The sequence below is a fragment of the Rutilus rutilus genome (genome assembly GCF_951802725.1).
Source record: "Rutilus rutilus genome assembly, chromosome: 12".
In the NCBI taxonomy this organism is placed as follows: domain Eukaryota; kingdom Metazoa; phylum Chordata; class Actinopteri; order Cypriniformes; family Leuciscidae; genus Rutilus; species Rutilus rutilus.
The window spans coordinates 8,365,817-8,393,534 of NC_140217.1; the positions used below are offsets into that span (position 1 = coordinate 8,365,817).

Genomic DNA, 27,718 nt, shown 5'->3' on the forward strand with positions numbered 1-27,718 from the left:
CCAAAAAGACAGGAAAGAGTGACGAATAGAAAGAAACGTATAGGGGAGGAGGAAAGAGAATGTGTGAATGTGAAAGAGAGAGAGAGAGGGTAATGTGATGGTGTTTTCCTCCTGCATGTCTCAGTGAGGGAGAGGGAGTGTGATGGTGGTGTTTTCCTCCTGCATGCATCAGTAAGATGTGAAGATGGCGGAGCTGCAGATGCTGTTGGAAGAGGAGATTCCTGCTGGTCGAGGAGCTCTGCTGGACAGCTACGCCAACCTAGAGAGAGTCGCCGAGTACTGCGAGAGCAACTACATACAGGTGACATTATAAAACCCTGAAAAATATTCAAAAACACCGGAGAAATGACACGAAAAATGAATGATCCGACTGCTTGTGTTGTCGAGTGATAATGCAGTCGAGTGGACTGAAATCACCACATTACAACTGCTTTGTAATTCGTTATGGTTTATTATACACTAATTCAAAACATAATACACTTTATGGGCGTTTTATTGCCCATTTCAGTGTTTTAGTACAGATATGGGGCCTCAAACGCTGAGCTAGGCTAACGCGCTAGCCGAAGCGAAACCAATGTGTAAACCTCAAATTTATCTCACCCAAAGACAGTTTGTTTCCCCTCTTTTTACATGTACTATTAGTTTATCATGTTTAAATGCTTAATTTAAACAGTGTTGTGATTTAAAGTGGTGTATTAACGAGTTATACTTTTTGTGGAAACCTTAATCAAAGCAGCGCAGTGTTATTGAAGTTAGCTCGGCTGCTAAATGCCGAGGGCTTATGGGCAGTGTTTTTATTTGGTAAAGGTACAATTTAGTGTAGTTATCTATTAGCATTAAGAGTTTTTCTATATTTTTTTATTAATATTGGGGTGTTGTTTAAGTTAGGTTGTAGTCCAAAGGGGGGAGGGATATGTGTTTATGACAAGTAACTAGTTTTCGAAAAAATACTATGGTCCAATTGTGGTATCAAAGTTACTTTATTTCCGTGAGTTTTTAAGTCTGTTTAGGCTGCTCTTTGACAACAAACACCGTTTGTTTGTTGGTTATGTTGGTCTAACCATGGTAATGCAGTGCTTGCTTACCCTATTACACTAATACCATAGTTGTTAAACTAGCCTATAGCTTCTATGCAAGAACTATGGTAAATACAGTTCTGTTTCATTCTTACTGACCGCCAGAGGCAGTGTAAACACTATGGATAATCGCTGCGCCAGCTAAGATAGGTCGAGTAAATATACCAACAAAGTCACGTTGCGTGACGTATGCTGAGCCCTGGAGGATTATAGGCTACAGTAGCTCAGCAATCTACCTCTTTCGCTTTCTCGCCTCTTTGAGATAGGTTCTATTCATTGTATTGGATTGGATATTTTCGCGCTGTCAAGTGCAGCTTATTAGAGCAGCGAGATTCGTCCTCACAAGCTGTGACAGCGCGCATCTACAAGATTTTGGATTACTTTACAACACTTGGTGAGTTATATCACTTTATCGGTAACACTTGTGCCTCTCGGTGCAATCCGGTGGCGTGTGTTTACTGCACCTATATTAACGGTCTCCCGTTGATCTAACGTAACGTTTTCTCGGAGTGTTGTTTTCTTTCCTCGAATGCATTTTACCTTTATGGTTCCTCGGTTCTATCCGCCGACCATTTTAAACGCTTAATATTTTCTTTTACTTGTTGAATATTACCTGTCGGTTCACCGAGGTAATTATTTTATTTATTTATTATTATTTTCATTCCGCTTAACTTAACCTTACGGTTCACCGAGGGTGTTAGCGAGTAATGATGGCTAACAGCTCGATCGCCACTGGTTTCCCAATGGCTTGTAAGCTGTGCCCTAATCATCTTCTCCCTGACGACGGTCATGACATCTGCCCGTCGTGTTTGGGCGTTCAACATCTGCGAGAGGCTCTCACGGACCCGTGCATGCACTGTAGCCTTTTGCCTATGTCGGAACGACAGCTCCGTCTTGCCGAGTTAGACCCTAATTCAACGGTGAAACTTGGGCAGGTAGATGTAGCCCCTTCGCGCACTCGAAAACGCCGTGCCTCGGCGGCAGCTGGTGCTCCCCTCCCATCTAAAAAGGCCAAATCGCGAGACGATGTACATTCACATGTTGAAAAAGGCTCACTTTCTATGACGGTATCGGCACTTTCTTCTGAGATGGCGGAGCTGAAACGCCTGCTTCACTCGCTTCAGCCTGTCACATGTGCTCCGCCTGTAAAGATGACACAGGAGGATGAAAATGTTCAAAGTCGGGAAGAGTCTCTTGTCTCCCCTTGTTTTTCCCATCATTCTGAGTTCGATGTGCTTTCTACAAGTGCTTCAGATTCATTTTTTCACGATCATGGGGATACTTTGAAGGTTGCTGCACAACCTTCACCTCAGGCTGTTCTCACTGGTTACCCAGCAGCAGAGGGGTCTAGTGGGGGGTCTGTTCAGTCGTCTGGACAGGCCCAGCCCTCCTCCGATGATACTTTGGCTGTGCTTCGAATGGCAGTTGCTCGTTTGGGACTTGATGAGTCACCTGCACAATCTGCCCAAACAAATGTGTTTTTCAGACAGACCACAGCTTCAACCTCTTTTGCCATGCCACCATGTAAGGATTTTGTGGCTGAATTCTCAGATGCTCTCACCGGTTCTGGTCCGCCTAAGCGGCGCCCAAAGACTGCTCGAATGCTAGCATCCATGGCTGGAGCAGATTCTATCGGGGTGGGTCGCGCTCCGGAAATTGAGCAGCCTGTGGCAGCTTTGGTGGTGTCTCCTGATGAGGCTCTACGTGGGAACGTACGATGTCCCAGTGCGCAATGCGGTCGTACGGATTCCTTACTTAAAAAGGCATATGAGTCAGTTGCCTACATTGCCCGAGCAGAAAATACAATCTGCCAGTTACTCCTTGCTACCACCAGTACGCTTGAACCGGCAAATGCGGATCCCTCGGTTTCACAATTTCTGCAAACTGCTCTGTTGACTACAGGCCATGTGACCCGCGAACTGGGTAATCTAACAGCCACGCTTCTGGCTGCCCGCCGTCAGGTGTGGCTTGCCCAAGCACGACTGCCGGAGGACTGTAAAAAGACATTGAGAGACCTTCCTTTTGTTCCCGGGCATCTTTTCGGTCCAAATGTTCCGGAACTGTTAGAAAAAAGAGTTAAATTGTCTGAAGCCACTCGCCAACTAACACAGGTGCAGCGCAACCCTACGTTTAGGATGCCAGCGGTTCAGACCCGACAGCACTATGCCCCAATGGAGCAACGTTTCCGACGACACGCTACACCTCAGTCACAGCCCCCTCAGAGACCTCGTGTTCCTGGAGATGCAAGAGTTTTTCGCCCACCTCATCGACCATTTCCAGGGGGACCCCGTCAGCGCCCCCCTGCAAACACAAAAAATCGCACACATAAAGCCTGAGACAGTCAGGCCGGCGGTCGATCGTTTTTCTATAGATCAGTTGGAGTACTGGAGATCAAACACAGCAGACCCCTGGGTGCTGGAGACTCTGAGCAGGGGATATACTCTACAGTTTCGACGCCGGCCTCCCGGATTCTCAAAAATTGTTCCTACAATTGTCAGAGATGCGGTTCGCGCAAAGGCTCTCTCTCTGGAAATTCGTTCACTGTTAGAGAAAGGAGCCATAGAAAAGGTCCATCCCCTCGTTCAGGGAGACGGGTTCTATTCAACATATTTTCTTGTTCCAAAGAAGGACGGTGGTTTCCGTCCAATTCTCGACCTGAGGTTTCTGAATTTGTTCCTGAAGGTCCTTCCTTTTCGAATGCTGCGCACAGCCGACGTTCTTCGGTCTGTGACTGCAGACGATTGGTTTGTAAGTGTCGACCTGAAAGACGCATACTTTCACGTCCCAATTGCTGTACATCACAGGAAGTTTCTACGTTTCAGTTTTCGGAATCAAGCTTACCAATTCAAAGTACTACCCTTCGGCCTTTCCCTTGCTCCTCGCGTCTTTACAAGGTGTGTGAGCGCAGCTCTGTCTCCTCTTTGGATGAGAGGTATGCGCATCCTTCCTTATTTGGACGACTGGCTTGTCTGTGCCCCAACAGAGCGGCAGGCAGTACAAGACTCCAGAATGCTTTTGAGTCATGTGCAGAAGCTAGGGTTTTCTGTGAACGAGAAAAAGAGCCGTCTGATTCCATCACAGACCACTACGTTCATAGGAATGACCCTGAATTCCTGTCTAATGTCTGCCACCCTGTCTCAGGAACGTGTGACAAACATTCTGCAACTTTTGGCTCGCTTTCGCCCGGGAGTGTCTTTACAGTACGAGGTGGTCCTACGACTGATAGGCATGTTAACAGCGGCTACTGTGGTGATCCCCCTGGGTCTACTCCACCTCAGACCACTCCAGTTATGGAACAACAGTCTGCGGCTAGATCCCACCAGGCACCGCCATCGACTGGTTATCATTTCTCACCGTTGCATATGTGCGTTGAAGCGGTGGAGACAGTTAGAGTTTCTGAAGGCGGGGGTGACACTGGGTGTTGTTTCCTCTCGTCGGGAGTTGGTCACAACAGATGCTTCCCTCACAGGATGGGGGGCAACGTGGAATCGGAGAGGTATTTGCGGGCGTTGGACACCGATCCAGGCCACAGAACATATCAACCTGCTAGAGCTGAGGGCGGTGTTTTTGGCCCTAAAGTACTTCATGCCGGTTCTGGCAGGCCGCCATGTTCTCGTTCGGTCCGACAATACCTCAACAGTGTTCCATCTGAACCACCAGGGCGGCACAAGATCCCGCAGGTCTCTACGGTTAACTCACGAGATTCTGACATGGTGTCAGCCACGACTCGCTTCACTGAGAGCAGCTCATATTCCAGGAGTATGCAATCAGACAGCAGATGCTCTTTCCAGGGATCAAGTACATCCAGGAGAATGGAGGCTTCATCCAGTTGTAGTCCAGGAGATCTGGCTAAGATTTGGAAGAGCAGAGGTGGATCTCTTTGCTTCAGAGACGAACACCCACTGCCGATTATGGTTTGCAAGGACAGAAGTGTCCAGTCCTTTGGGCCAGGATGCACTGTCTCACGAATGGCCGAACTGCCTGCTGTATGCGTTTCCTCCTATCCCTCTGTTGTGGGAGACATTGCACAGGATCTCCCTGCGCAAACACAGAGTGTTACTTGTGGCACCTCGGTGGCCAGCCAGACCATGGTTTCCTTTGTTGCTGAGACTTCTGACGGGAAACCCTTGGAAGCTTCCCCCCAGAAAGGACCTCCTCTCCCAACTGGAGGCCAGTGTTTGGCACCCGAACCCGGCTCGTCTGCAGCTTTGGGTCTGGCCATTGGGCTAAACCCTTCCCTGGAGCATTGTGATCCTGCTGTTATTCACACCATCTCTAATGCTAGGGCTTCTTCCACACGGCAGATTTATGCTTCTCGTTGGAAGCTTTTTTCTGCATGGTGTGAGGAACAAGGACTCGTTCCTGCAACGTGTGGCATTCCGAGTATTTTAAGATTTCTTCAACGTTTACTGGAAGAAGGAAAAGCAGCTTCTACGCTGAAAGTGTACGTTGCTGCTATTTCTGCATATCATGTTCCAGTTGGTGGATCTTCTCTTGGCTCTCACAGTCTTGTCTGCAGTTTTCTGAAGGGTGCACGCCGTCTGAACCCTGCTCGGAATCCTCATTTTCCTGTGTGGGATTTGTCACTCGTGCTTGATTTCCTGGGCTCACCCCAGTTTGAGCCCTTGCAAAGCATTGACATTAAATGGCTGTCTTTGAAGACTTCTTTTTTGTTAGCTATTGCTACTGCAAAACGAGTTAGTGAGTTGCACGCACTGTCTGTTGACAAACTATGTTTGCGTTGGTTACCGGATGACTCCGGGGTGGTTCTACGACCAAATCCTTCTTTTCTTCCGAAGGTTCTTCTTCCTCAGTTCATAAATCAGCATATCGAACTGGCCTCTTTTCAGACTTCTTCAGAGTCTGATCTAAGTGCCCAACTTTTGTGCCCTGTCCGTGCCTTGAAATATTATGTGAACTCTACTGCTCAGATTAGACAGTCAGACCAGCTATTTGTCTGCTATGGTGGTGTGAAGAAAGGTGCTCCAGTGTCGAAGCAAAGGTTGTCGAACTGGATAGTGGAGACAATTACGTTGGCCTACAAGGCAGCAGGAAGACCTTTGCCCTGTGGACTAACTTGCCATTCCACTAGGGCCATCTCATCTTCATGGGCTGTTTTTAGAGGAGTTCCCCTGGTGGATATCTGCACTGCTGCAACCTGGGCTTCTCCATGCACGTTTGCCCGGTTTTATAAGGTCAACGTTGCTGCTCATCATGCCGTTAGTTCTGCGGTTCTTCTGGAGCGGCCTTAAATCATCAGGTGGGTGGCATTCCTCATGACTATGTTGGTATGTGTCATCCATAGTGTTTACACTGCCTCTGGCGGTCAGTAAGAATGAAACAGAACGCTAGTTACGTATGTAACTGTGGTTCTGTGAATTCTGGATGACCGCCAGAGTTCTCAGTCACTCGGAATGCGCGAGAAAGGCGTACCGAGGTAGATTGCTGAGCTACTGTAGCCTATAATCCTCCAGGGCTCAGCATACGTCACGCAACGTGACTTTGTTGGTATATTTACTCGACCTATCTTAGCTGGCGCAGCGATTATCCATAGTGTTTACACTGCCTCTGGCGGTCATCCAGAATTCACAGAACCACAGTTACATACGTAACTAGCGTTTTTCCTCTGCTCGCATGAGTTTGATGATTCACTCTGGAAACTGTGAAGTGCTTCTGGAACAAAAATGAATGACTAAAATTCATGTTATTTTCAGCATTCCTGGGGGAACCACAGAAGTGGGTGTGTAAGGATATGCACTTCTCTGTTTAGAGAGCATCAGAAATCAAACTCTTGACATTTATTGCTCCAAAAATTCAGTGCATGTCACATGGACCCTGGCAGATCAGTGACTGAATGTCACTGGATATGAGTTTGTTCTCTGAGGATGCTGATTCAAGTACTTTTGAGTCGTGATGCATTCTTTATAAATATTGCATACTTGCTGGCCTGTCAATGCGCAAAACCATATGGTTATAGTTTAAGAGTGAGAGCTGATAGTTGTAATGATGTTAAATAGTTTTTTCTTTTTTGATTTGACCCAGGGGGATCTCAGTTCATATTGTATCTGATTCAGACCCATAGGAATAGTGCAGAGCACATAGTGTTGATGCTCTCTGAGCCTGAATGCGTTTTGTAAAGAAATTCTGCTGGTTGTGATAAATCATTGTATTCCTCTCACTTCATAGCGTTGTCACAGCAGGCTCAGAAATACCATAAATAGCTTATAGTGACCGAGCTTAGATTTCTTTCCTTAACAGCGTGAAGCTCGGGTTGATATGAGTCTTGCTTGCATGTGGTCTGTGGTCTGGTTTCAGTTTAGTTTAGAAAGTAACCCAATATTTCCCTCATCCTCAATGCATGCATATTGCATAAAGATATGTTAGCAAGGTTATTCAGAGAGGTTCTTATTATTGTCATGATGGTTTTTGCCACAAATAATGAGCATGTTTGTTGTTGGAAAAGCCAGATTAATTGTTGCATTATTTGCACAGGTGTCATAGAAGAACCTTTTTTTGTGTGTGCGCATCTGATAGTAAAATCAGCGAGTTCTCTGGATTTCTGGTGTTTTATTGAACAAAACGGAGATCTGATGTTTTTCCTCAAAGCGTAGATGACCAAAGAAGGTTTTTATCTCGAGCTGACAGAGCAATGACTGTTCTCCCGTAGTTTATCTCCTCATTATCGTCTCATTAAAACCCTTTATGATTGTCATTCTTCAGTGCAACATCAAATGGCTAAAATAACCATACGATGAAAATGGAGGGCATAAATGCAAGATAAAAGTAGTCCAAACAATTCCTGCACAATTCTTCAGAAGTGTGAAAAACAAACCAAAATTCTCTGAAAATCTGAGCTGGAGCTCAGAAATCTTTGTTTTCAGTTTAAAAAAAAGTACCTTTCATGCCAAATATGACATTATTATTGATGCCAAAGCAACATTGGTTCTTGCATTTGTCGCGTTGTAATAAAGCTGCTGTTTGGCTTTCGAAGAGGTGCACAAGTCTTATAGATATAGAATACATTTATGATGTTCCTTTCATCCTCAGTTGCTGTATAGAAAAGAGCCACTCAGACATTCTGCTTAACATCTCCTTTTGTTTTTCACAGAAGACAGAAAATAATACAGGGTGAACCATTCCTGAAATGGCTACTAGTCTGTTCAAGCACAGTTTGTTAACTCAGCCAGCTGATCTTTTGTTGAATTACTATGTTAGTTGGTTTTGAAGTGATCATTGAAGCGGTTTCATTTGCTGTGAATGCGTGTTTCTCACACACTACCCTCCTCCCCCACTATCCTCACTCACCGTACCGTTCATCAGTGGGCCTTCCCATATATTTGACAGCATCACCATGGTTACGCCGGAAGGGAATGAATGATGGCTGTGTGGGCAGCCAATGAGGCAGTGATCCGAGACGTTTTTTTTTTCATGGTAGTGCTTTGCTCTGATTGGTTGCTTCAGTGTCTGTTTAAATTAGTTTGTTCGTATATGGGAAATGAATCATCATGAAGGGGAGTAGGGTTGTGCCATATTAACAAATGTTATCCCAATATTTTGGTGGATTTTGATTACAACTGTAATTTGACAGTATTTTGCGTGACAGTATTATGTGTTTTTGTGCTGATACCATGAATGAACCCAAAGCTTTTCATATTCTTCATATTCTGCGCGGTGGTTGGTTCACCGCATTGACAGAAATTGATCCAAATTTTTCACTAAATTGATTTCCATTTTTACCTTTGTAAGTGTGTTTCTAACCTAATTGTATGATTCATCATTCATATCAAATTCTTACTTTTCATAAATAAATATTTTCTATGTTTATTAAAATATGAAATTTAAAAAAAGTTAATTGATACTTTAAATATGGGGCCGTTCAAATAGAATGTTTTTGCATGCCAATGTGCTGTTTTTCCGTTGTTTCTGTGTAAACATGTACTAGACGGCCATGTTTGACCATTCCGCTCACTTGTTACCACTCGTATGGCATGATGTACAACATAAACGTAACATTACTTGTATCTGTACAACAGGATGCAAATGCAAGTGAACTTGAAGTAGGCTACATGTTAGCCAGAAAGTGTTATTCCCGTTGTGAATGCCCTCTTCAACTCGCTGAAACACGGGCAACTAAAGCACAAAGATTTAACTCCATAGTGTTCTCATTGTAATGTTATGTAAATGGCAGATTTCCGCTGCACATCTTGGACTTAACTGTATTTTCATCTACTTCATCAGGTGATTACAGACATCCCTGCGCGTTTTCGAAGCCATTACGAGACATGATTTTAATTAAAACAGGCTTCCTGTTGGAAAAATATAACAAGAAAAAAGAACATTGCTGGATTACTAATAATATCCTACATTTTTCTGAAAAAGAAACATCTAAAAGGAATATGACCGTCTCAAATAACCCAATCAGAGTCAATAATGTCGGGCATTGCCGTTTAAGTGAGTGAACAGCGGTAAACTGAAGTGCTTTGCTGGCTAATTAATTATTAACGCCATCAAATGCGTCCTATGTGAAATTATTCATATGCATACAACATAAAAAGTAATATTACAACTTAAATGTGCACAAAAGGACGTAAATGACACGTGAACTTGACTTTGCTTGTCTCAGTCTTGCGTAGCTAGACCTTTAGACTGACTGCAGAAGGTCTGGACTCCATCGCAGCTTTCATTGTCCAAGAACCGCCCAAGAGGACGTCTGAGTGACATGTAAAGTAACCAATCACAGTTTGTTTTGTTCCGCACCATGAAAACGGAAAGTTGACGTCCATATGATAACAGACTGGCATGCATCTAATAAATTATTCATTCAATAATGTTGTGCAAGTTTACTGCAACAATGGAGCCGTGAACTTCACATATTTTTGAAAATCCAGCATTTAGTTGATAGTGATAAGCACTCATTGTCACAGTTGTAAACTCAATGGCTTTCTTCTTCCATGAGGGGGTTTGGCATGACGACATTTATTCAACCAATCAGATGATGGCTTCAAAACGCCTGAAGTGTTTCCCATTTTGTGTGCCATATGCATCAGACGTTCACCCCTAAAGGGGAGTGAAAACGAGGGAGTAGAAATTAGGCCATGTGGCAATATCATGTTCTCTTTCACCTCTATCCATCCTTCTGTGCTCAGATTAACTCCCTCTCTCCTTATTTTCTCTCCATCTAGTCTCCAGATAAGCACAGAGCTTTAGAAGAAACCAAAAGCTACACCACTCAGTCTTTGGCCAGTGTAGCGTATCTGATCAACACTCTTGCCAACAATGTGCTCCAGATGCTGGATATACAGGCGTCCCAGCTACGCCGCATGGAGTCGTCCATCAACCACATTTCACAGGTAATTCTTACTGCTATAGAAACATCTGGGATTGTGGGTGTATTGCACTTTGTGAGATGAACAGACTTGTACATTGGAGTTTTGTTTCTACATTCAGTCCATTTTCTAAGGAAAGCATCACTCTTAATATTGCTCATACTTAAAGTAAGTGGTTTATTAAAATCAAAAAGCCTAAATATTAAACTTTGGCACATAGCAGTACTTTTATATTAATCAAATTAGATTTTATATTTTATGGTCTGTTGACTTTGGAAATATCTTCTACAGACGGATTGTCATTCATGTTTAACTTTTTTTTTTATTGCTCTTTTTGATTTAAACATGGTTTTGATTTCATACAAAAACCTGTAATTTGTTTTGTTACTATGTACATTACTGTATACGTTAAATCATCCTCTGCAGACGGTGGACATCCATAAAGAGAAGGTGGCCAGGCGAGAGATTGGCATCCTCACCACCAACAAGAACACTTCCCGCACACACAAGATCATCGCACCAGCCAATCCCGAGAGGCCTGTACGCTACATCCGCAAACCCATTGACTACAGTTTGCTGGATGACGTAGGCCACGGCGTAAAGGTAGGGATCAAGCCAAACTCTGTATGTCTGCATTTGTAAGAGCGCTGACTAGGGTGGAATTTGTATTAAATTAAATAATTAAACCTGAATATATTTTGAAATTTTGGGGCACAAAAAAGGAGTAATCTGTTGAAAATGAAATAAATAAGTCCTGATATTATCTGCTTAAAATATGGGGAAATTCAGAGCTGTAATTTTAAAGGTATCATTTTATGTTTTACATTTAAAGTAATTAAGTAAAAAAAAAAAAAAAGTTGTAAAATGTGAAAATTTGTAAGTTCACGTGATAAATGTGTTTTCTTTTACATCCCCCTGTTATTGGATACTTTGGCTTGTGGTATAAATTAATCATGGCTGACTGCAAAAAGCTTGATTCTACATCTTCATGCAGTATACATTCAAAACAACTGCTATTTCAGCCTGGACTACATAAACAAAAATACATTTAAAAGTGCTGTAGGACATCTGGGAAAATACTAGCTTTAGCCTGATAGCAGTAAAAGCGTATGTCCCACCCTGAACGCGGAAAGCATGAACGCGCACAGCCTAGAAGACCGGAGACAACGTTACTACAATACCAATATCATGTGTCATTCACCGGTGAGAGAACTTTATTAGTAGAGTTAGTAACACTACAATACCAAACGTAAACAAATTCTTAAAAACAGAATTAGATGCAGCAAGTTTTCGGTTTGTTTAGCTAGCAAAAGTCAGTGTGTTATAATATTTCTTGCATGACAGGGTTCCCACGATGAGAGTCTGCTTGGCTCCAAAGAAGATATATAGATCGTAGATCCTTTGCCAGTGCCACTTGTTGTCGGTTCAGAAGGAAACCAGAAGAAGGTCGTTGCTGCTTGCCATTCTCGCTCTGTCTTCACAGCGTACTTGAACGCGCTGATGACTTCATATATCTGCGTGAACAGCCTGCGCAGTGGCATGCAAACACATTGTCCGACAGGGAACGCATGCTATAGGACCGTTCGGACCGAACGCAATGATTGAACGAACATTTTATGGTCCTACACCTTCCACAGACGACATATATTTCTAAAAATACATTTAGACCGCTTAACTGAGTGATTGCTATCAGGATATGAGGAGACTTTCAACCAGCATAACAAAAAAATGTTTCTGCAGAGAATCACCTACGGCACCTTTAAGTTACCATTTAAAAATGGTAATATTGGCATATTGTGCATCCTTATTAATATGAATGTATTTTCTCTCTGCGGTGCTTTAACTAGCTGCTCTGTGTGTGTTTGCATGTGTGTGAGGTTTTCTTTACTCTTTACACTAACAGTTTGTATCTTTTTTTCTCCTCACCTCTCTTAATGCCTTCATTTCTGAATGTAGTGGTTACTAAGGTTTAAGGTAAGGATTCAGTCAGGTTTTGGTTGATGTGTGTGATGTGTATGTGGTATAATGTCCGTGTCTATATATTTGCTCCCACTCAGATTAATAATATTTGACACTTGCCCCACAGGTCAACGCTCAGAATATGAAAGCAGGTACAACTCCACGCACAGCTGCCCCGACTCAGAAACCACCCAGCCCTCCTGGCCCGGGCAAAGGAACACTGGGGTAAGTTAGATAGAGGACCTGCTTTTTTCATGACATATATAAAATTAAAGTAATAATTTGTATTGTTGTGAAACACCAGTAACATAAGATATTTATGAGATATTTACCCAGACATACGTTTCATAGTTGTTTACAGATATAATATTCTGTCAAACAGCCTTCTGGAATGGAGATGAAATTTGCTGCGGTTCATTAATATAAAAAAGGAGCTTCTGTTGGTCAAACTGTTTTTCTGTGGTCTTGATTTGTATAGAAAGAACAGAGGCAGTCCTTAAAGTGGATTAGTCCCTTTCCTAGATTAAAAGAGCTCATTGTACTATGAAAACAGTCTGAAACTTTCAGAACTCAAAACTTGGGCTCCGGTCCACAAAACTCATTTGTTGAAAATAACATTGTGTCCTAACCAGTCACAATTTATATGTCAGTACTGAACATTTAGATGTCAGTAATGCCAATTTGGTAAGGTAATATAAGTACAATAGGCACTATTATTTCGAAACACCCGTAGAACTAATAATTAGAGTAAATTGTGGGAAGGTCCTAGATATTTTGGGCTGTTATATTAAAGGTGCCACTCAGTAATTTTTTTCCTCATTAAAGTTTTACACAAAAGAATTAAACACAATAAATAGCCCTATTAGTGGCTTAATACAATCATTGGTGTCACCTAATTGGACCAGTTGAAATGCTTTTCTCTTTATCTTGCTAACTCCCCTTTCTCTCACAGAATAATTTATTTGTGAGTAACTGAATAGCACAGATAACTGAAAATGTTTCTTGTGCTGCGTAACTCTGCATCCGTGCTGCTGGAAGTTGACATTGAAAGTCATTGGAACAATCTGAGTAAAATGACATCTGAGTGCATCTTTAATAAGGTCTCTGAGCGTTTTAAGTCTGATCTGAATTGTTTTTGCATCATATTTCAGTGCAAAAAACTTGCATTATATGTGGACATCTAGGAGCAAAATAATATGATAATGTATATGATATGACCCCTTTAAATTATGAGATTCTGTTGTGCACATGTGTTGATATGGTGTTTGAAAAGGAAATTCTCTTTCTCTCCATCTCTTATCTAATCTTGATCCCTGACAGCCAGGCTCACACACGTCTACGACTCTGTGTGTTGTAGTTAACAGTTTTGGCTTGTTCTCTGTTCAGGGACTGACACACTAATTTGTTCTGGATCTGTGTGTTTTAGTCTTTGTGCCTTTTTCTGCCACTGCAGGTCACTGTGGAGAACAAAATGTCATGTTGTGTTTGTGATCTGTTATTTTTATTTCATGTCATTGAGTTTTTACAGCTGATGTTTGTTACTGTTAAACCTCAACTGTGTTCTTCCCGCTCATGCCCATGTCCACGGCCCCTAACCCCTCACTGTCACCATGGCAACACAACGACCAACCACAAGCAATTCAGACAATCTTAATACACCACAACAGGCTCCTTTAAATATCTACTCGGCCGTTACATAATAGTTTCCTGCTAGGGATGGGCAGTATGACGATATATAATATGCAACTGTATGAATGTATCACCGTTAGAGTTTCCTCATACCGTGAAGAAACATACATTATTGTGAACATGCAGAGTGGGACATATCCCAAACAAGAAGAGGAAGAACCCGTTATTGTTAAAAAACAAACATTTCTATGGATTTTTCGGGGACGCACCTAAAATGTCTATGCGTTCGTCCATCAAAATACTGCGTTCTGTTCATGTCGTGCAGCTTTGTCAATGTGAACTCAGTTTCTTCAGCAATCCAAAAATGTGTTGCCTCCTTTACCGCTATGTTTGCACATCTGCGCATGACAGTGTCATCCCTGTACGTCATAAGCATGTGCACACTTTAGTCAGAGAGTGGAATAGTTGTGATTAAAGGGTTTACGTGCCTGTTTATTGTGACCCAGAAATTGGCATACACCACGCTTTCTGCGATTTATGGTTAATACGATTATGAGCTTAATTGCATCAGTTTGATTGAAATATTGTGTTTACATGGTTTAATCGCAGTATTGCCTGAATCTCATTATGAGGGTACATGTAAACGTAGTCATTTATTAGTAGACTTTTAAAGAACCAATAACCTAAAAGTGTAAAAAGTATTGGTCAAACCAATTTTCAGTCTACTTCTAATAAAGTATCTTTCATTTGTAAAGTGTTTAATTCACTAAATTGTCTATAGGCAAGGCATTTTCAGGTGACTATTTATAAATTCAAGCAAAAATAACTTTAGTGTCTTATATTCCATTAAAATATTCATATTATTTGTAGATTTGGAAATAAAATGACTCGTACCTTGATCTATTTTGGTCATGCTGCCCACTAGAGTTGTCAAAAAGTACCGATTTCGGTACCAAGTCAGTTCTGAATTTTTTTAATTGTGACGCTTTGAGCGCTGTTGAGCGGAAACGTAAACACCTCTGATTGGCCATTGTGTTCACACGGTCATTGGATATGTCTGTGATTGGTTACAATGATTAACGCACGGGAGCGTTTGAGAGTTTTAAAAAACAGGAGCGTTTGAAAGCACAAGCAGGCGTCTATCAGCGGACCGGACTGCTGATAGACGCCTGCTTTCAAACACTCCCGTCTGTATCTGTGTAAGTGCTCGGTGAAGAGCGTCATTGATGTATATTTACAACATATTTTTGAAGCATTGTAGCCAATCACAGACATATCCGATGTGAGCGTGAGCACAATGGGCAATCAGAGATGTTTAAAATTCCACTCAACAGCGCTCAAAACATCAAATTTTTTTAATTTGATTCTTGAGTTGACTTGACTTGAATTTCAGTACCGACTTGGTACCGAACTCTACTGCCCACCCTAGTTACTCCTGAGATCTATCTGACTATAAATTAGACGTGACTCATGAGTTTGCTCTACGCTACTGTTGTAATATTCAAAATGGATTTTTACTCTTCCAGATGTGATACAATATCTCCCAGTATGTAATTATTGGGGTCTGTCATCAATGATGTTTGACTCCACCCCTTAGAGGATATTAAAATATTTTAACCCCGCCCCCCTGGCAGGCGGCACTCCCCTTACCGGACGCTCGAGCCTGTGCGTCCACCCGTCGTCCCTAACGACTATGTGCAGAGTCCAACACGCAACACCGCACCACCCCTGCAGAGCCCGGCTAGAACTGCATCTGTTAATCAGAGGACCCGCACGTACAGGTACTCGCACACACACACACACACACACACACACACAGCATTATCCCCTAGACAGGCTTAAAAAACAAACTTTGAAAAGCAAAAAAGGTCCCTCACACTTCCTCACCCTTTTCTTCCGCATCCTCTTCCTTTCTTGTCTGTCTTTCCTGTCGCTGTTGTTCTGTTTTTAAGCTGTCTTTGTTTGGTGTCTGTCGTCTGGCAGTGTGACTCTCGGCCAAAGTAACAGTCACTCACTAACTTTCTCTTTTCTTCTCCTTTGCTTTCTCTCTCTCATACTTGGATCTTTTTTTGGGTTCAAACAGCCATAGCCTACTTAAAGAAGAGCTCTTTCCTGCTCTTTCACTCACCGTCTTTTTCTATTTCAGTCTTTCTTACCCGTATCGCTTCATCTCTTTGCTGTTTGCATCCTCAGCGCTCTGATTTTGAGAATCTCAGGGGACAAACAGAGTTCACATAATCACATTCTTACAGAACGCTTCCTCCTCTTCCTCTTCTCAGATTTTCACCCACAATTCCTCAATTCATGGCCTCAATTCAAATAAAAAAAAAGAAAAAGAAATGAACGCTTTTCTTCCACAAGAATGCATCAAACTGATCAAAAGTAACAGTAAAGACATTTAAAAAGTTACGAAAGATGTTTCTATTCAGCAAATAATCCTGAAAAAAAAGGATCACCGTTTCCACAAAATATATTAAGCAGCACAACTGATTTCTACGTTGATAATAATAAGAAATGTTGGTTAATCACCAAATCAGCATATTAGAATGATGATGCTGAAAATTCAGATTAAAATATTAAAACTTAAAATATATTACAACAGAATACAGTTATTTTCACAATATTACTGTTTAACTGTTTTTTTGATCAAATAAAAAAGCATTTTAAAAACATTAAAAGAAACTAAACTACCCTAAACTTTTGAATGGTGGTATATACAGTCATGTGAAAAAGAAAGGACACCCTATTGAATTCTATGGTTTTATTTATAAGGACATGATAAAAAGTAATCCGGTCCTTGGCAGGTCTTAAAATTAGGTAAATACAATCTCAGATTAATAACAACACATGACATATTACACAGTGTCATTAACTAAATACACCCTTACTGCTTCCATGTGAATTAAGAGGGTAAGCAGCAGTCAGGCACTGCTAATCAAATGTCTTTGATTAATTGATCATCAGCAAGTGTCATCACCGCTATAAAAGCAGAAGTTTTGGCAGTTCGCTGTTCTGGAGCATTCAGGTGTGTGTTAACACAATGTCAAGGAAAAAAGACAATGATCTTAGAGGAGCAATTTTTGCTGCCATCAATCTGAGAAGGGTTATACGGCCATTTCCAAACAAAAAGTCCATGTACAGTGAGGAAAATTATTCACAAGTAGAAAACATTCAAGATTGCCAATCTTCCCAGGAGTGGACGTCCCAGAAAATTCACCCCAAGGTCAGATCATGCACTGCTCAGAGAAATTGCAGAAAACCCAAGAGCTACACCTCAGACATGGTATCGGTTAACATGTTAAATGTTAAAGTTCATGGCAGTACAATTAGAAAAAGACGGGACAAGTATGGCATGTTTGGAAGGGTTGCCAGGAGAAAACTTCTCCTCTTTAATAAAAAGAACATTGCAGCATGGCTTTGGTTTGCAAAGTTGCATCTGAACAAACCTCAAGACTTCTGGAACAATGTCCTTTGGACAGACGAGACCAAAATGGAGATGTTTGGCAATAATGCACAGCACCAAGTTAGGCGAAAACTAACAAAAACCTCATACCAACTGTCCATCACGCTGATGGAGTATTGCTGATTTTTGTCTTGTTTCGCAGACACAGGACCTGGGCACCTTGTAGTCATTGAGTCTGTCATGAACTCCTCTGTATACCAAAGTATTCTAGTCAAATCTGTGAGGTCATCTGTCCGACAGCTAAAGCTTGACCGATATTGGTTAATGCAACAGGACAGTGATCCCAAGCACACCAGCAAATCTACAACAGAATGGTTGAAAAAGAAAAGAATCAAGGTGTTGCAATGGCCCAGTCAAAGTCCAGACCTCAACCTGACTGAAATGTTGCGTCGGGACCTTAAGAGAGCTGTGCATAAACAAATACCCACAAACCTCAAAGAACTGAAGCAACGTTATAAAGAAGAGCAGGTCAAAATTCCTCCAGAACGATGCGAGAGATTGATGCTGTCATACAGAAAACGATTCCTCCGTCGTATTACTGCTAAAAGTGGCTCTACAAGCAATTGAATCATAGGGTGTACTTAGTTTGGCACCCATGGCTTTTCCATTTTGGCTTTATCTTTGTTAAATAAATAATGACACGGTGTAATATGTCTGAGGTTGCATTTACCTGTGAACGACCAGATGATTTCTATGTTCTGATACATAAAACCATACAATTCTAAAGGGTGTCCTTTCTTTTTCACATGACTGTATATAAATTACATTAATCAAAATTGGACTGAAATTGATCATCAAAGGAGAGGGATTTAAAACCCCGTAGTTTCTATTTTGACTTACGGTTAACAGAGAAAAATCATTTAAACTAAATCCCTCAAAAATATTTAAAAACAGGGAATGCACAATATTACAAGGCTGTTGGTAAATTTAAACCTGATATAAGAAGGAAATACTTACGTTATGTGGCTATGTGGACATGAATGTCAGTTGATGTTGATTACATGAATGGCCAAATATAGGGATTTTAATCTGCCTGGTCGATAAATCAGTCTACCACTTGCTATTAACTGATAATATGACAATGTTTTAAAAGCCTGCCCAATGTTCTGCCAATATTTTGAACAGTCTGCCACTAGTAATAATTAGCAGATAATATGAAAATTGCCAAATATGGGACTGTTGTTCTTCCTGGCCATTTCGTAATCTAAAAAAAGGCCAAATGTCGACCAGGCTGATTCAAATTTTTACTTCTAGTTATCAGGCTATAATCTGAAAATAGCCTAAATATTGATTGATTAATTGGTCTGGACAATGACATTTTTATGATTTTGTGAAATGTGCTGAAAGTATTATATTTCATGTGGATTTTTTTGGTAAGGGCAGAATGAAATATGCAAGACTGAGTTGTGGGGCTGTTTTAAGAAATGTTTATGTGTGCTGTTTAAAATCAACCTGAAGTTAACCTTAATTACTTTCTTGCTCACTCCTTGTGAATGATTCATCTGTGCAATTTATTGTGGCTGTACAGTTATTTAGCATTGTTTAAGCTAACAATCATTCATTTCGGCTCTATTCTGGTGTGAAACGGACACTTTTGAAGATCTAATCAGTTCTTAATGAACAAATATCAAGTCCCCCCCCCTACTCCCCCTCCCCCCCATTCTTTATCCTGTTTCACTCTGAAAAACGTCAAGATACGGAGCTAAAACAGTCAAATGGCAATTGACATTAACTAGCATGATGTGTGTTTTGTGTGTGGCAGCAGTGGCAGCAGCGGTGGCAGTCATCCCAGCAGTCGCAGCAGCAGCAGAGAGAACAGTGGCAGCGGAAGTGTGGGCGTGCCCATCGCCGTGCCAACTCCTGCCCCGCCCACGGCCTTTCCCGGTGAGATTTCCACTCTTTGTGTTAGAGCACCCGATATAATTCAAGTGAAATCGAAGAACGAACTGGTGTGATGTCATTCCGAACAAAATCAGGCCAAAACTAAGTTTGTTTCGGGAGAACTAGAACACACTAGTGTAAATTGAGCTGTAATTCTAATTGAAAGAAACACTGCCATTGTTTTTCAGGTTTAACATTGTAAAGCTGCTTGCTTTAAAGCAGTCTCTTGTATAAAGTGCTATAAAAATAAACGTGATGTGACTTGATTGGAGTGCCGACATGTGCAAACTAGGGGTTGAACGACTTCAGATTTTTTTTTAAGTCGACATTTATGTGATTAAAGTCAAGTTGATGTCGACTAGTCGCTGATGACGTCATTAATAAACAAATAAGCCTGAACCTCGAGCTGAGACTCGAACGCGGGCACAGCTATGGCATATGACACAGCGCTGCCCACAAGGCTATTGCTCCTACATAACAGCTTATTTTTAACAGTTCTTTTGTCTTTGGATCGTTACATTTCTCACATGTTTCTGCTCGTTCTAAATCAGATACTGATAAAGTACAGTAAAGATTACATTTATATGAATGCATTAGTGAGAGAGCGATTGCGTGCTTACAATGCAGCAGCACATTCATTTAGAAAAGCTAATTTTTAGCATCTAGATGGTATAATCGAACGTATATTGTGGAGCACTCTCGGAGTACGCACTTATTTGTCATTTTACGGAGCGTGAAAGTGGACTTCAAAGATTGTGCCCTCTATAGGCCATGATCAAGCTTAAAGCATCATCATGGTAGAGTAATCGACTAGTCTTTGAATCCCCTGTTCAAACATATTCACATCCCTGTGATCAGATGCTTTCTTAAATGCTTTTTTGATTTTTGTTGTTTATTGTGTTATTGAGAGGAAAGTTGAACAAAAAAACTTTGCCGTGAGTATATCAAGGCCTTAAGTATTAGTAAATGAATCTGAGGACTGTCCAAGGTTCTGAAGGAAGTATCTTTGCTGCATTGAAAGTGCTATTTCCTGTCCCACTGTTAGCGATGATAACTTCTCTTTCTGTTCACTACTTACCTCTTTTTTTCACTCGCTGTTCCTATCTCTCCTCCCTGTGGCCTTGTTTCTCCTTTCGACCTTTCTTCCCTCTGTTCTGTCACTCTTGTTCTCTTCTCCCCTGGGCTTCCTGTCTGTGTGGCGTGCGGAGCTGCAGGTACAGCACCCACCCCTCCCAACCCTCCGAAACCCCCTCCAAGCGTTACTATCCCTGCCCCTCCCGTACCTCCGCCACCTCCCACCCCAGAGCCAGTGCCCCCCGCACCTGCCCCTGCCCCTGCCCCCGCTCTGCCAGCAGAGGGCCCTCCTGAGATACCACCACCCCCACAGCTGCCCCCCAACCTTCCTGTTAGCACCAACACCAATCCTGCTGCTGCAACTAGCACCCCCGCTCAAGGTGAGTCCCCTCACCCCCCTCCTCAAGTCCATCGTTCATCTTTGAGTGTCAACCTGCACGTGAACATACGTGATGCGTGATTCACCCAGCACTCATCCCTCCTCCACCTCACCCAGGTTTCACCTGCATGGGCTTGGTTTGTCTTGGCTCATTGTGCATCTGTGCTCCAGTTCTTGGCAGGATTACATTCCCAGTGACGTCTCCATCACATCATTTGGTCCATCTCTGCTTCCTGTTCATGCTTCTTAGGGACTGTTTTGGGACTATTTACTTTTAATGATGAGATGTTTCATACCAAATCAAAATGAGGAAGTTATGATGGGCCAACATTTTTACTTGGACAAAGGTTATATTGGAGGTTATGTATATTGTTTTCTATAGTTCTGTTCAAGAACTAACTACCTAGACAGTATTTTAAGGCATGATTTTTAAGGAGCATATGTTGCCTTCTATCATACCTCTTTTTGACTAAAATCAGCATTACACAAGGCAGTATTGTATGTGTCATTCATGGAAAAGGGAATCCCAGAATGCATTGTGACAAGCTCAGTAAAAATGAATCCAAGACTAAAGGTCAAGCAAGAGTATTGTTGTTTATAAATAGGCATGCACCATATTTAAGATGTTATTATTATAAAATACTATAGAATTTTAATACCGGCCATAACATGGAAATAAGCATCATATTGGTCAGATTTTTTTTATATTTGTGCATCCTTAATTATAAATATACAAACATATATATATATATATCATTAAATACTTAAAAGTATTGCTAAAAAGTGTTCAATCTGATTAAAATACACTCAGCTTCACTCAGTATTGGTGTGTATAATGTAAGGAATGTACAGTCAGCCTCAAAGCCGTTCATTATTTTGTGATTAATGAAGGCTGACTCTGTGCTGTCACGCTTATTACACGGCTACTTGCCAATTAAATAAATAAAGAGAGTAAGGCGGCTGACTATGGTTTGATTAGAGCATGTCTTCAGTTCATTCCATATACCGTTGAATGTGCCATGGTCTACTTATTGTGTATTCCATACTGATTCAGAGATGTACCAACAGAATTAGTTTGTTTATTTCTTATCTCTCTATCTCCCAGGCAACGGTCCTCACTTTTACAGTATGAACCGGCCAATGACGCGGCACCCCACGCCCTCTGTGGGAGGTTCCCTGCCCTATCGCCGGCCGTCATCAGTTACTGGACAGCCCAACAACATGCCTCAAAACACTAATCCAAACATGATCCAAAACCAGCTCAATGGAGGGCCACACTACAACCTAAACCAAGGTAGAGACCAGACATGCTCAAATGTCCTCATATAATGGTAGAAAATAATTACAATAATTAGAATGCATGTCATTTAGACCAGTGGACTCTGTCTTACCGACTTGATCTGATTGTTCTCTCTCTTTTCTTTCATTTGCCATCTCATTTTCGTCTTTTTTTCCCCCTCAACTTCCTCTCTTGTCGTTCCCTTTGTTTCACCCACACTTTTTTCACACTTCCTTTTCTTGCCTTTTTTTCCCTTCTGTACCAAATTGTCCCTGTTGTTGGGACAGCCCCTATGGCCCCTCCACCCCCCTCTATTCTCCAGATCACCCCCCAGCTACCACTCATGGGCTTTGTGGCTCGGGTTCAGGAGACCAGTAAGTTATTGGTTTGGGAATTTTTTTGTGTTTGACTGGTTGTGCATGCTCTTTAAACATTTGCATGCTCATTTTAGACATTAGTGTTGTAAACCCCCTGCATGTCCTCACCAGCTGCGATGCAATTAGATTCCAGTGGCAAGCGACAAGGCTACAAAACTCACAAATCAGCCAATCAGAAGGGCAATCTCGCACTCAGAATGAAATGGATGAGTACATTATAAATTTTAACATTATTAAATATACATACTCTGTGACTTTGTCATGGAATACACTTGTTTGTTCACACAGAGTTCACAGTTTTAACTAGTGTTTGCACGACACTGGAGTTTCTAAATTCGATACGATACCTTGAAAAATATCGATATTTGATACCACTTGGAAAACTGCCATATAGATATTTTTATCATCTCATAATTTTTTTTTATAATTTGGGTACATCTGTTGCAATAGCTTACACAAGGAGGCTTTATTTGAAACTCTGAACTAAATTTACAAAAAAAATTGCAAACGATAGCACAAGTAAATACTATAGAATAAAGAGACAGGTTGGTGTGAGTGCGAAACCTGCGGGAATGAGTAAAATTATGCTCAAAACCCGCAACCTTGCGCCGGTGTTGTGCCGAATTATGTGACCCTAGTAGGCGCTGTATTGAGCTAATCCGACCTGCTCCTTATCCCAATCCTAACCCTAACCCTACCCTCACTACAGCACCTACTATGGTTCATAAAATTCGGTGGGTCGCGGAATTTGGCACTACACCGGAACTCAGGCCCTGCAACTCTAACACTATTCAATTCGAAACGAATGCGACGAGTGAGTGAGAGAAGGCGGGTGCAGGGTTGCCTGGTTTGCGTAATGAAACCAGCCCAATTGCTATTCAAAACCCGCCCAATCACGCCAAAACTAGCCCAATCACGTACCGCGGAAAACTTGGCAACACTGGAGAAAAGAGAGCACGAGAAAGCTCAACTGATATACCTTCTTGATTCTTCTTTTTTTTTTTTTAAGATCTGAGGTCAATTATCCATTGTCTCTTTCATTATGGCTATTAAAGTCACACATAGTGATATTCAAAATTAAATGAAACCCTTTTATATTCAGTACCTGAGGATATCATTGTCATTCGACATATCATTTGTATGTTCTTGTTCCCAGCCTTGAATGTTGCAGAAATAGAAACCGTTTAAAAATAGAGTCCCCTGTTGCAGGTCGCGTATCACTGTCGCGGCCGGTTAGGAAAAAAACTCTTGATTAATATGGAAAAGATACTTTTTTCATATGTTGCATTGTCACGTCTGGTTAGGACACAGTGTTAGGCCACGTACACACTGAAAAAGGTGACGAGACACTGTTTTGTTTAACAACAGCATGTGCTCTGCATGTGAACCACTTCTTGGTTCATTTCAAGTCAGACATGACTGAAAGTAATGACTGTCTTTTTAAGTGATTCTATAAAACTAGCATTTAAGAGTCAGGCTGGTCATGTGCATTTGATCTCATAATACTTAATTCAGACTGAAAGGGTTCAAATCTTTTCTGAGATGTAGTGGTGTGGGAAAAAACCTTATTTGCCTGCCCTTGTTTAGCTGCAGTGTGTACATGACCTTAGTGAATTTCCCTTTTCGTTATTAAAATTACTGCTGTTTTGAGGTCAGTGTTATTCTTCCCTCCCTAAATGTAGTACTCTCTAATTTTCTTACTAACACATTTTCCTCCTCCACTTCCCGATCCAGCATGAGTCATTTGTCTCACATCAGCAAACGAAAGTTACCCAATTTCTTCAGAAATTGCTTTAAAAAACAATTTATTCGTTCCGTCCCTTCAGTCTCAGACGCTCCTCCACCACCGCCCCCTGCAGAAGAGGTGGAGTTTGAGGAGGCAACCCCACCCCCGCCTCCTCCAGAGGACTATGAGGATGAGGAGGGTGATGATGAGGAAGAGTCAGCAGTGGTGGAGTACAGTGACCCTTACGCTGAAGAAGACCCGCCATGGGCCCCTCGCAGTTACCTGGAGAAAGGCATGTTCACAACACACTTTAAACACTCATTTGCCCATTTAGGAAAGCTTTGTCTATGTAGGTAATAGGTTTCTAAGTACAGCTCCTATTGATTTGAATGGAGAAAGATGGAAATCCTCCAACAGGTGATTGCATTTCAATAATGTATATTTAATCGGTAATGAAATCGGACAAACATTATCATGTATGTTGCTTGTTTAGCTAAACTTACGGTAAAACAAAAATTTTAATGCTTATTTTTCACAGTTTATACGTTTTATTAAAATTGTATTGAAATCCATTTCTGCTACATAAGAAAACATGCTTTGGTAAATCATAATTATGACCTTTTATGTCATTTGACATGCCATTTCATGATTAAAAAATTAAAACTGTACAGATAAAAAGTCCAACATTTTTATTTAAATATCTTAAATGACACTTTATCTTATAATTTTGCCTTGTTCCATAATTTCAGCTTTTTATATTAGAATTATGACTTGGTATCTCATGATTTTTATTTATATTTATTTTTTGTCATAATAATTTTTTTGTTTACCAAATGTTTTTTTTTCCTTATGTGGCAGAAATGGGTTTCCATTAAAACTAATATTTGCACTGTTATTAAAACTCTGGCCAATACAGATAAACTGATAACTATTTATTATATTATGGACAATAACTGATAAATAATAAATGCATGTTATAATATATAATTGAAATAATATAATAAAAACTATATAAATTAAAAGTAAAACACTAAAAACTAAAATCAAGTAAATAAGAAATATAATAATAATAATAATATATCAATGAAACTACATAAATTAAAAATAAAACATTGTAATATTTAAAATGATTCATTTTAGTTTCAAAGTAAAAAATAATTGAAATAATGTAATAAAAAAAAATAAAAAAATGCAGATTGTTTAAAATAGTACAAGTAAATTTAGGCGTCATAACATTGTAATGTACAGTATTTACAGTGGATACAATGTTATTACATTAAACCTCAAGTTTAAAAATTGTCTATGATATTTAATTGTGTATGTTTAGGGCAGATATAGTATAGAGTATCCAGTATAGAGCAGTACAGTACATTTCTAATATCTGCCTTTAAAATAAAATACCTTTTTTTTTCATATAAACCATTTCTAAAGGGCAGTAAGATAGGAGAGGTTGTGCTGTATTGTGAACATAATCACAACATCCTCTTACTTATCCAGTTTACAGCATCTACAGCGTAGCACAGTCCGCCGTACAGTAAAACCTGGAATAAACAGATAACCAGACATCCTGTTTTCCTTCTTTTTATCCCGCTATCGCCATCAGTGGTGGCGATTTACGACTACGCGCGCGACAAAGAAGACGAGCTCTCCTTCCAGGAGGGGGCGATCATTTACGTCATCAAGAAGAACGACGACGGCTGGTACGAGGGTGTGATGTGCGGCACCACGGGCCTCTTCCCGGGGAACTACGTGGAGTCCATCATGCATTACGCTGACTGAGCCACTTGGTCCCAATGGGCTCCTCCGCCCATCATCTTCCTCATTCAGACACACGGAGTTCAGCTACACTACGTCACGCACAGGCTTGTTCAAAACAAACCAACTAAGACTGTTGAAATGTGTAAGATAAATGCGTTAGGAACTTTTATTCATCTCTTAATTTCTCTTAGAAACATGTATCAGAAAAGTGTTGGTTTGCTTGACTTGTGTTGATAGTGATCGCTTTGCTTTCGCTCCTATCCGTCTGTATTCTGGAGGAATGGTTCTGACTTGTGGAAGGACAGGTCATGTCATCACGCAATTGGAAGACGGCCACCTCGGACGTGCATGTTCCTTTTACATCACCTCTTAACCGTGTGCTGTCACTGACCAGCAAATGAGAGAGAAGCTTTTGCCAAGAATGACAGGACAGGGATTTTATGCATAATTGTTGTTGTGCCAGGTCATATAGAAACACTTCGATACAGATGGGCTTTTTGTCTTTTCTTTAGTTTGACATTGTGTTGGAAGTTGAATTTCTTTTTCTTTTTATCTTTTTTTTACTGTTAACATTTTGAGTGCAGTTCATTTCGAAGTCTTCAGCAGGAGGACATACCAAAGGATTTCAGTGGCGTTTGGGATCACGAACGGGACCGACTACAACCTTAAAATACTTTTTCTCACCATTCCTTTTACATTCATTACTTTCCAACAAGATTTTATTGCTTGAAATATTTGCAAGTATGTGTATTCTTTGTATGTATGATAAAAAAAAGAGAAAGAAAAAAAACACTATAAAATCGTTCAGGAAGTTTGTGCCATAAAGATATGTTCGTAGATGGTCATATTTTTGGATGGGAGAGGTCGTTTCTTGAATCTCAGCACCGGATGTGGTGTTCTTCAGGAAGAAAATGTGTGTTGTGATCTTTAACCTCCGATTCATCCCTCTTGACCAACTGTGGACTTAAAGATACAAGACTATTCTATATGTATGTTATATATTGATTTATATTATAGAAATACTATTGTGTTGGTGTATGACTGGTGTAGAGACAAGAGAAACCCCATTTATCTGCAATAACAAAGGCACAGTTAGAAAGTCCTCAGTCGACGAGCTAGACATTTTTAAAGCACAAGAGATAAACGTGATCTTAGGGAGACCTTACAAAATGTGAAGAACAGACTTTCTTTTCTTTTTTTGAGGAAGAGATATTAAACCGAAACCAGCCCAAGTTTTAAAGCATCCTCATAGCCACATGCAGATAATGTGGAACAAACTGTACCAATGCACAGAGACCTTTTCTATAAAGTACTTTGATGTCTATATGTGAGTGTGTGTGTGTGTGTGTGTGAGCGTGAAATGGATCGATTTCACTGTTTATGGATCATTGGTGACTGACTTGCTTGTCTGTGTGCAAATCTTTATTTGAAATGAAAGGTCTGTTGTGAGGGTGTGTGAATTGAGTCTTGCATGTTGATCATTTCTGTGATTTTCCTGCTGATGGAGAATAAACTGGATATATCTGGTCTTCTTGCTCACGTTTTCTCCGGGCCCAGACTCTCTCAGGTGGGGAACCCCTTGAGATCTGCTTTCCTGCAGCGTTTAGCTCCAGCCTTGATCAAATTCACCTGCCGGTAACTTTCTAGTAACCCTGATTTTGTTGTTCAGGGGGCCGGTTTCACAAAGCTATTTTAGACCGGTCTATAGTGTTAGACAAGTCTAAAATTTGCTCATAGACTAGTCTAATGCAAGTTAGACTGTTTCACAAAAATACTGACTGACTTAATTTA

General features: G+C 40.9%; 1 protein-coding gene across 7 annotated transcripts; it reads left to right on the forward strand.

Moving 5' to 3' along the window:
- Positions 1-18: 18 nt before the first annotated feature.
- Positions 19-27,456, forward strand: abi2b (abl-interactor 2b). 7 transcript variants are annotated; one of them, XM_084426575.1, is made up of 12 exons: positions 85-301; positions 10,259-10,426; positions 10,829-11,005; positions 12,359-12,376; positions 12,489-12,586; positions 15,625-15,771; positions 19,216-19,337; positions 20,549-20,788; positions 21,893-22,081; positions 22,354-22,440; positions 24,270-24,461; positions 25,773-27,448. In XM_084426575.1, exons 1-12 carry the CDS (start codon positions 185-187, stop codon positions 25,946-25,948), a joined length of 1,731 nt encoding a protein of 576 aa, XP_084282701.1. In that variant the 5' UTR covers positions 85-184; the 3' UTR covers positions 25,949-27,448. The 7 variants fall into 7 exon arrangements, with proteins under 7 accessions (XP_084282698.1, XP_084282701.1, XP_084282699.1 ...); XM_084426569.1 differs by lacking the exon at positions 20,549-20,788 and having other exon boundaries at positions 89-301; positions 25,773-27,456; XM_084426573.1 differs by lacking the exons at positions 15,625-15,771; positions 20,549-20,788 and having other exon boundaries at positions 87-301; positions 25,773-27,456.
- Positions 27,457-27,718: the final 262 nt, after the last annotated feature.

What these genes read in the sequence shown, in the direction of transcription:
- abi2b (XM_084426575.1), top strand. Translation starts at nt 185, where the DNA reads ATGGCGGAGCTGCAGATGCTGTTGGAAGAGGAGATTCCTGCTGGTCGA. An exon ending in CCATCAACCACATTTCACAG is followed by an intron (nt 10,427 to 10,828) that starts GTAATTCTTACT and finishes CATCCTCTGCAG; the next exon opens with ACGGTGGACATCCATAAAGA. An exon ending in ACACTACAACCTAAACCAAG is followed by an intron (nt 22,082 to 22,353) that starts GTAGAGACCAGA and finishes TTGTTGGGACAG; the next exon opens with CCCCTATGGCCCCTCCACCC.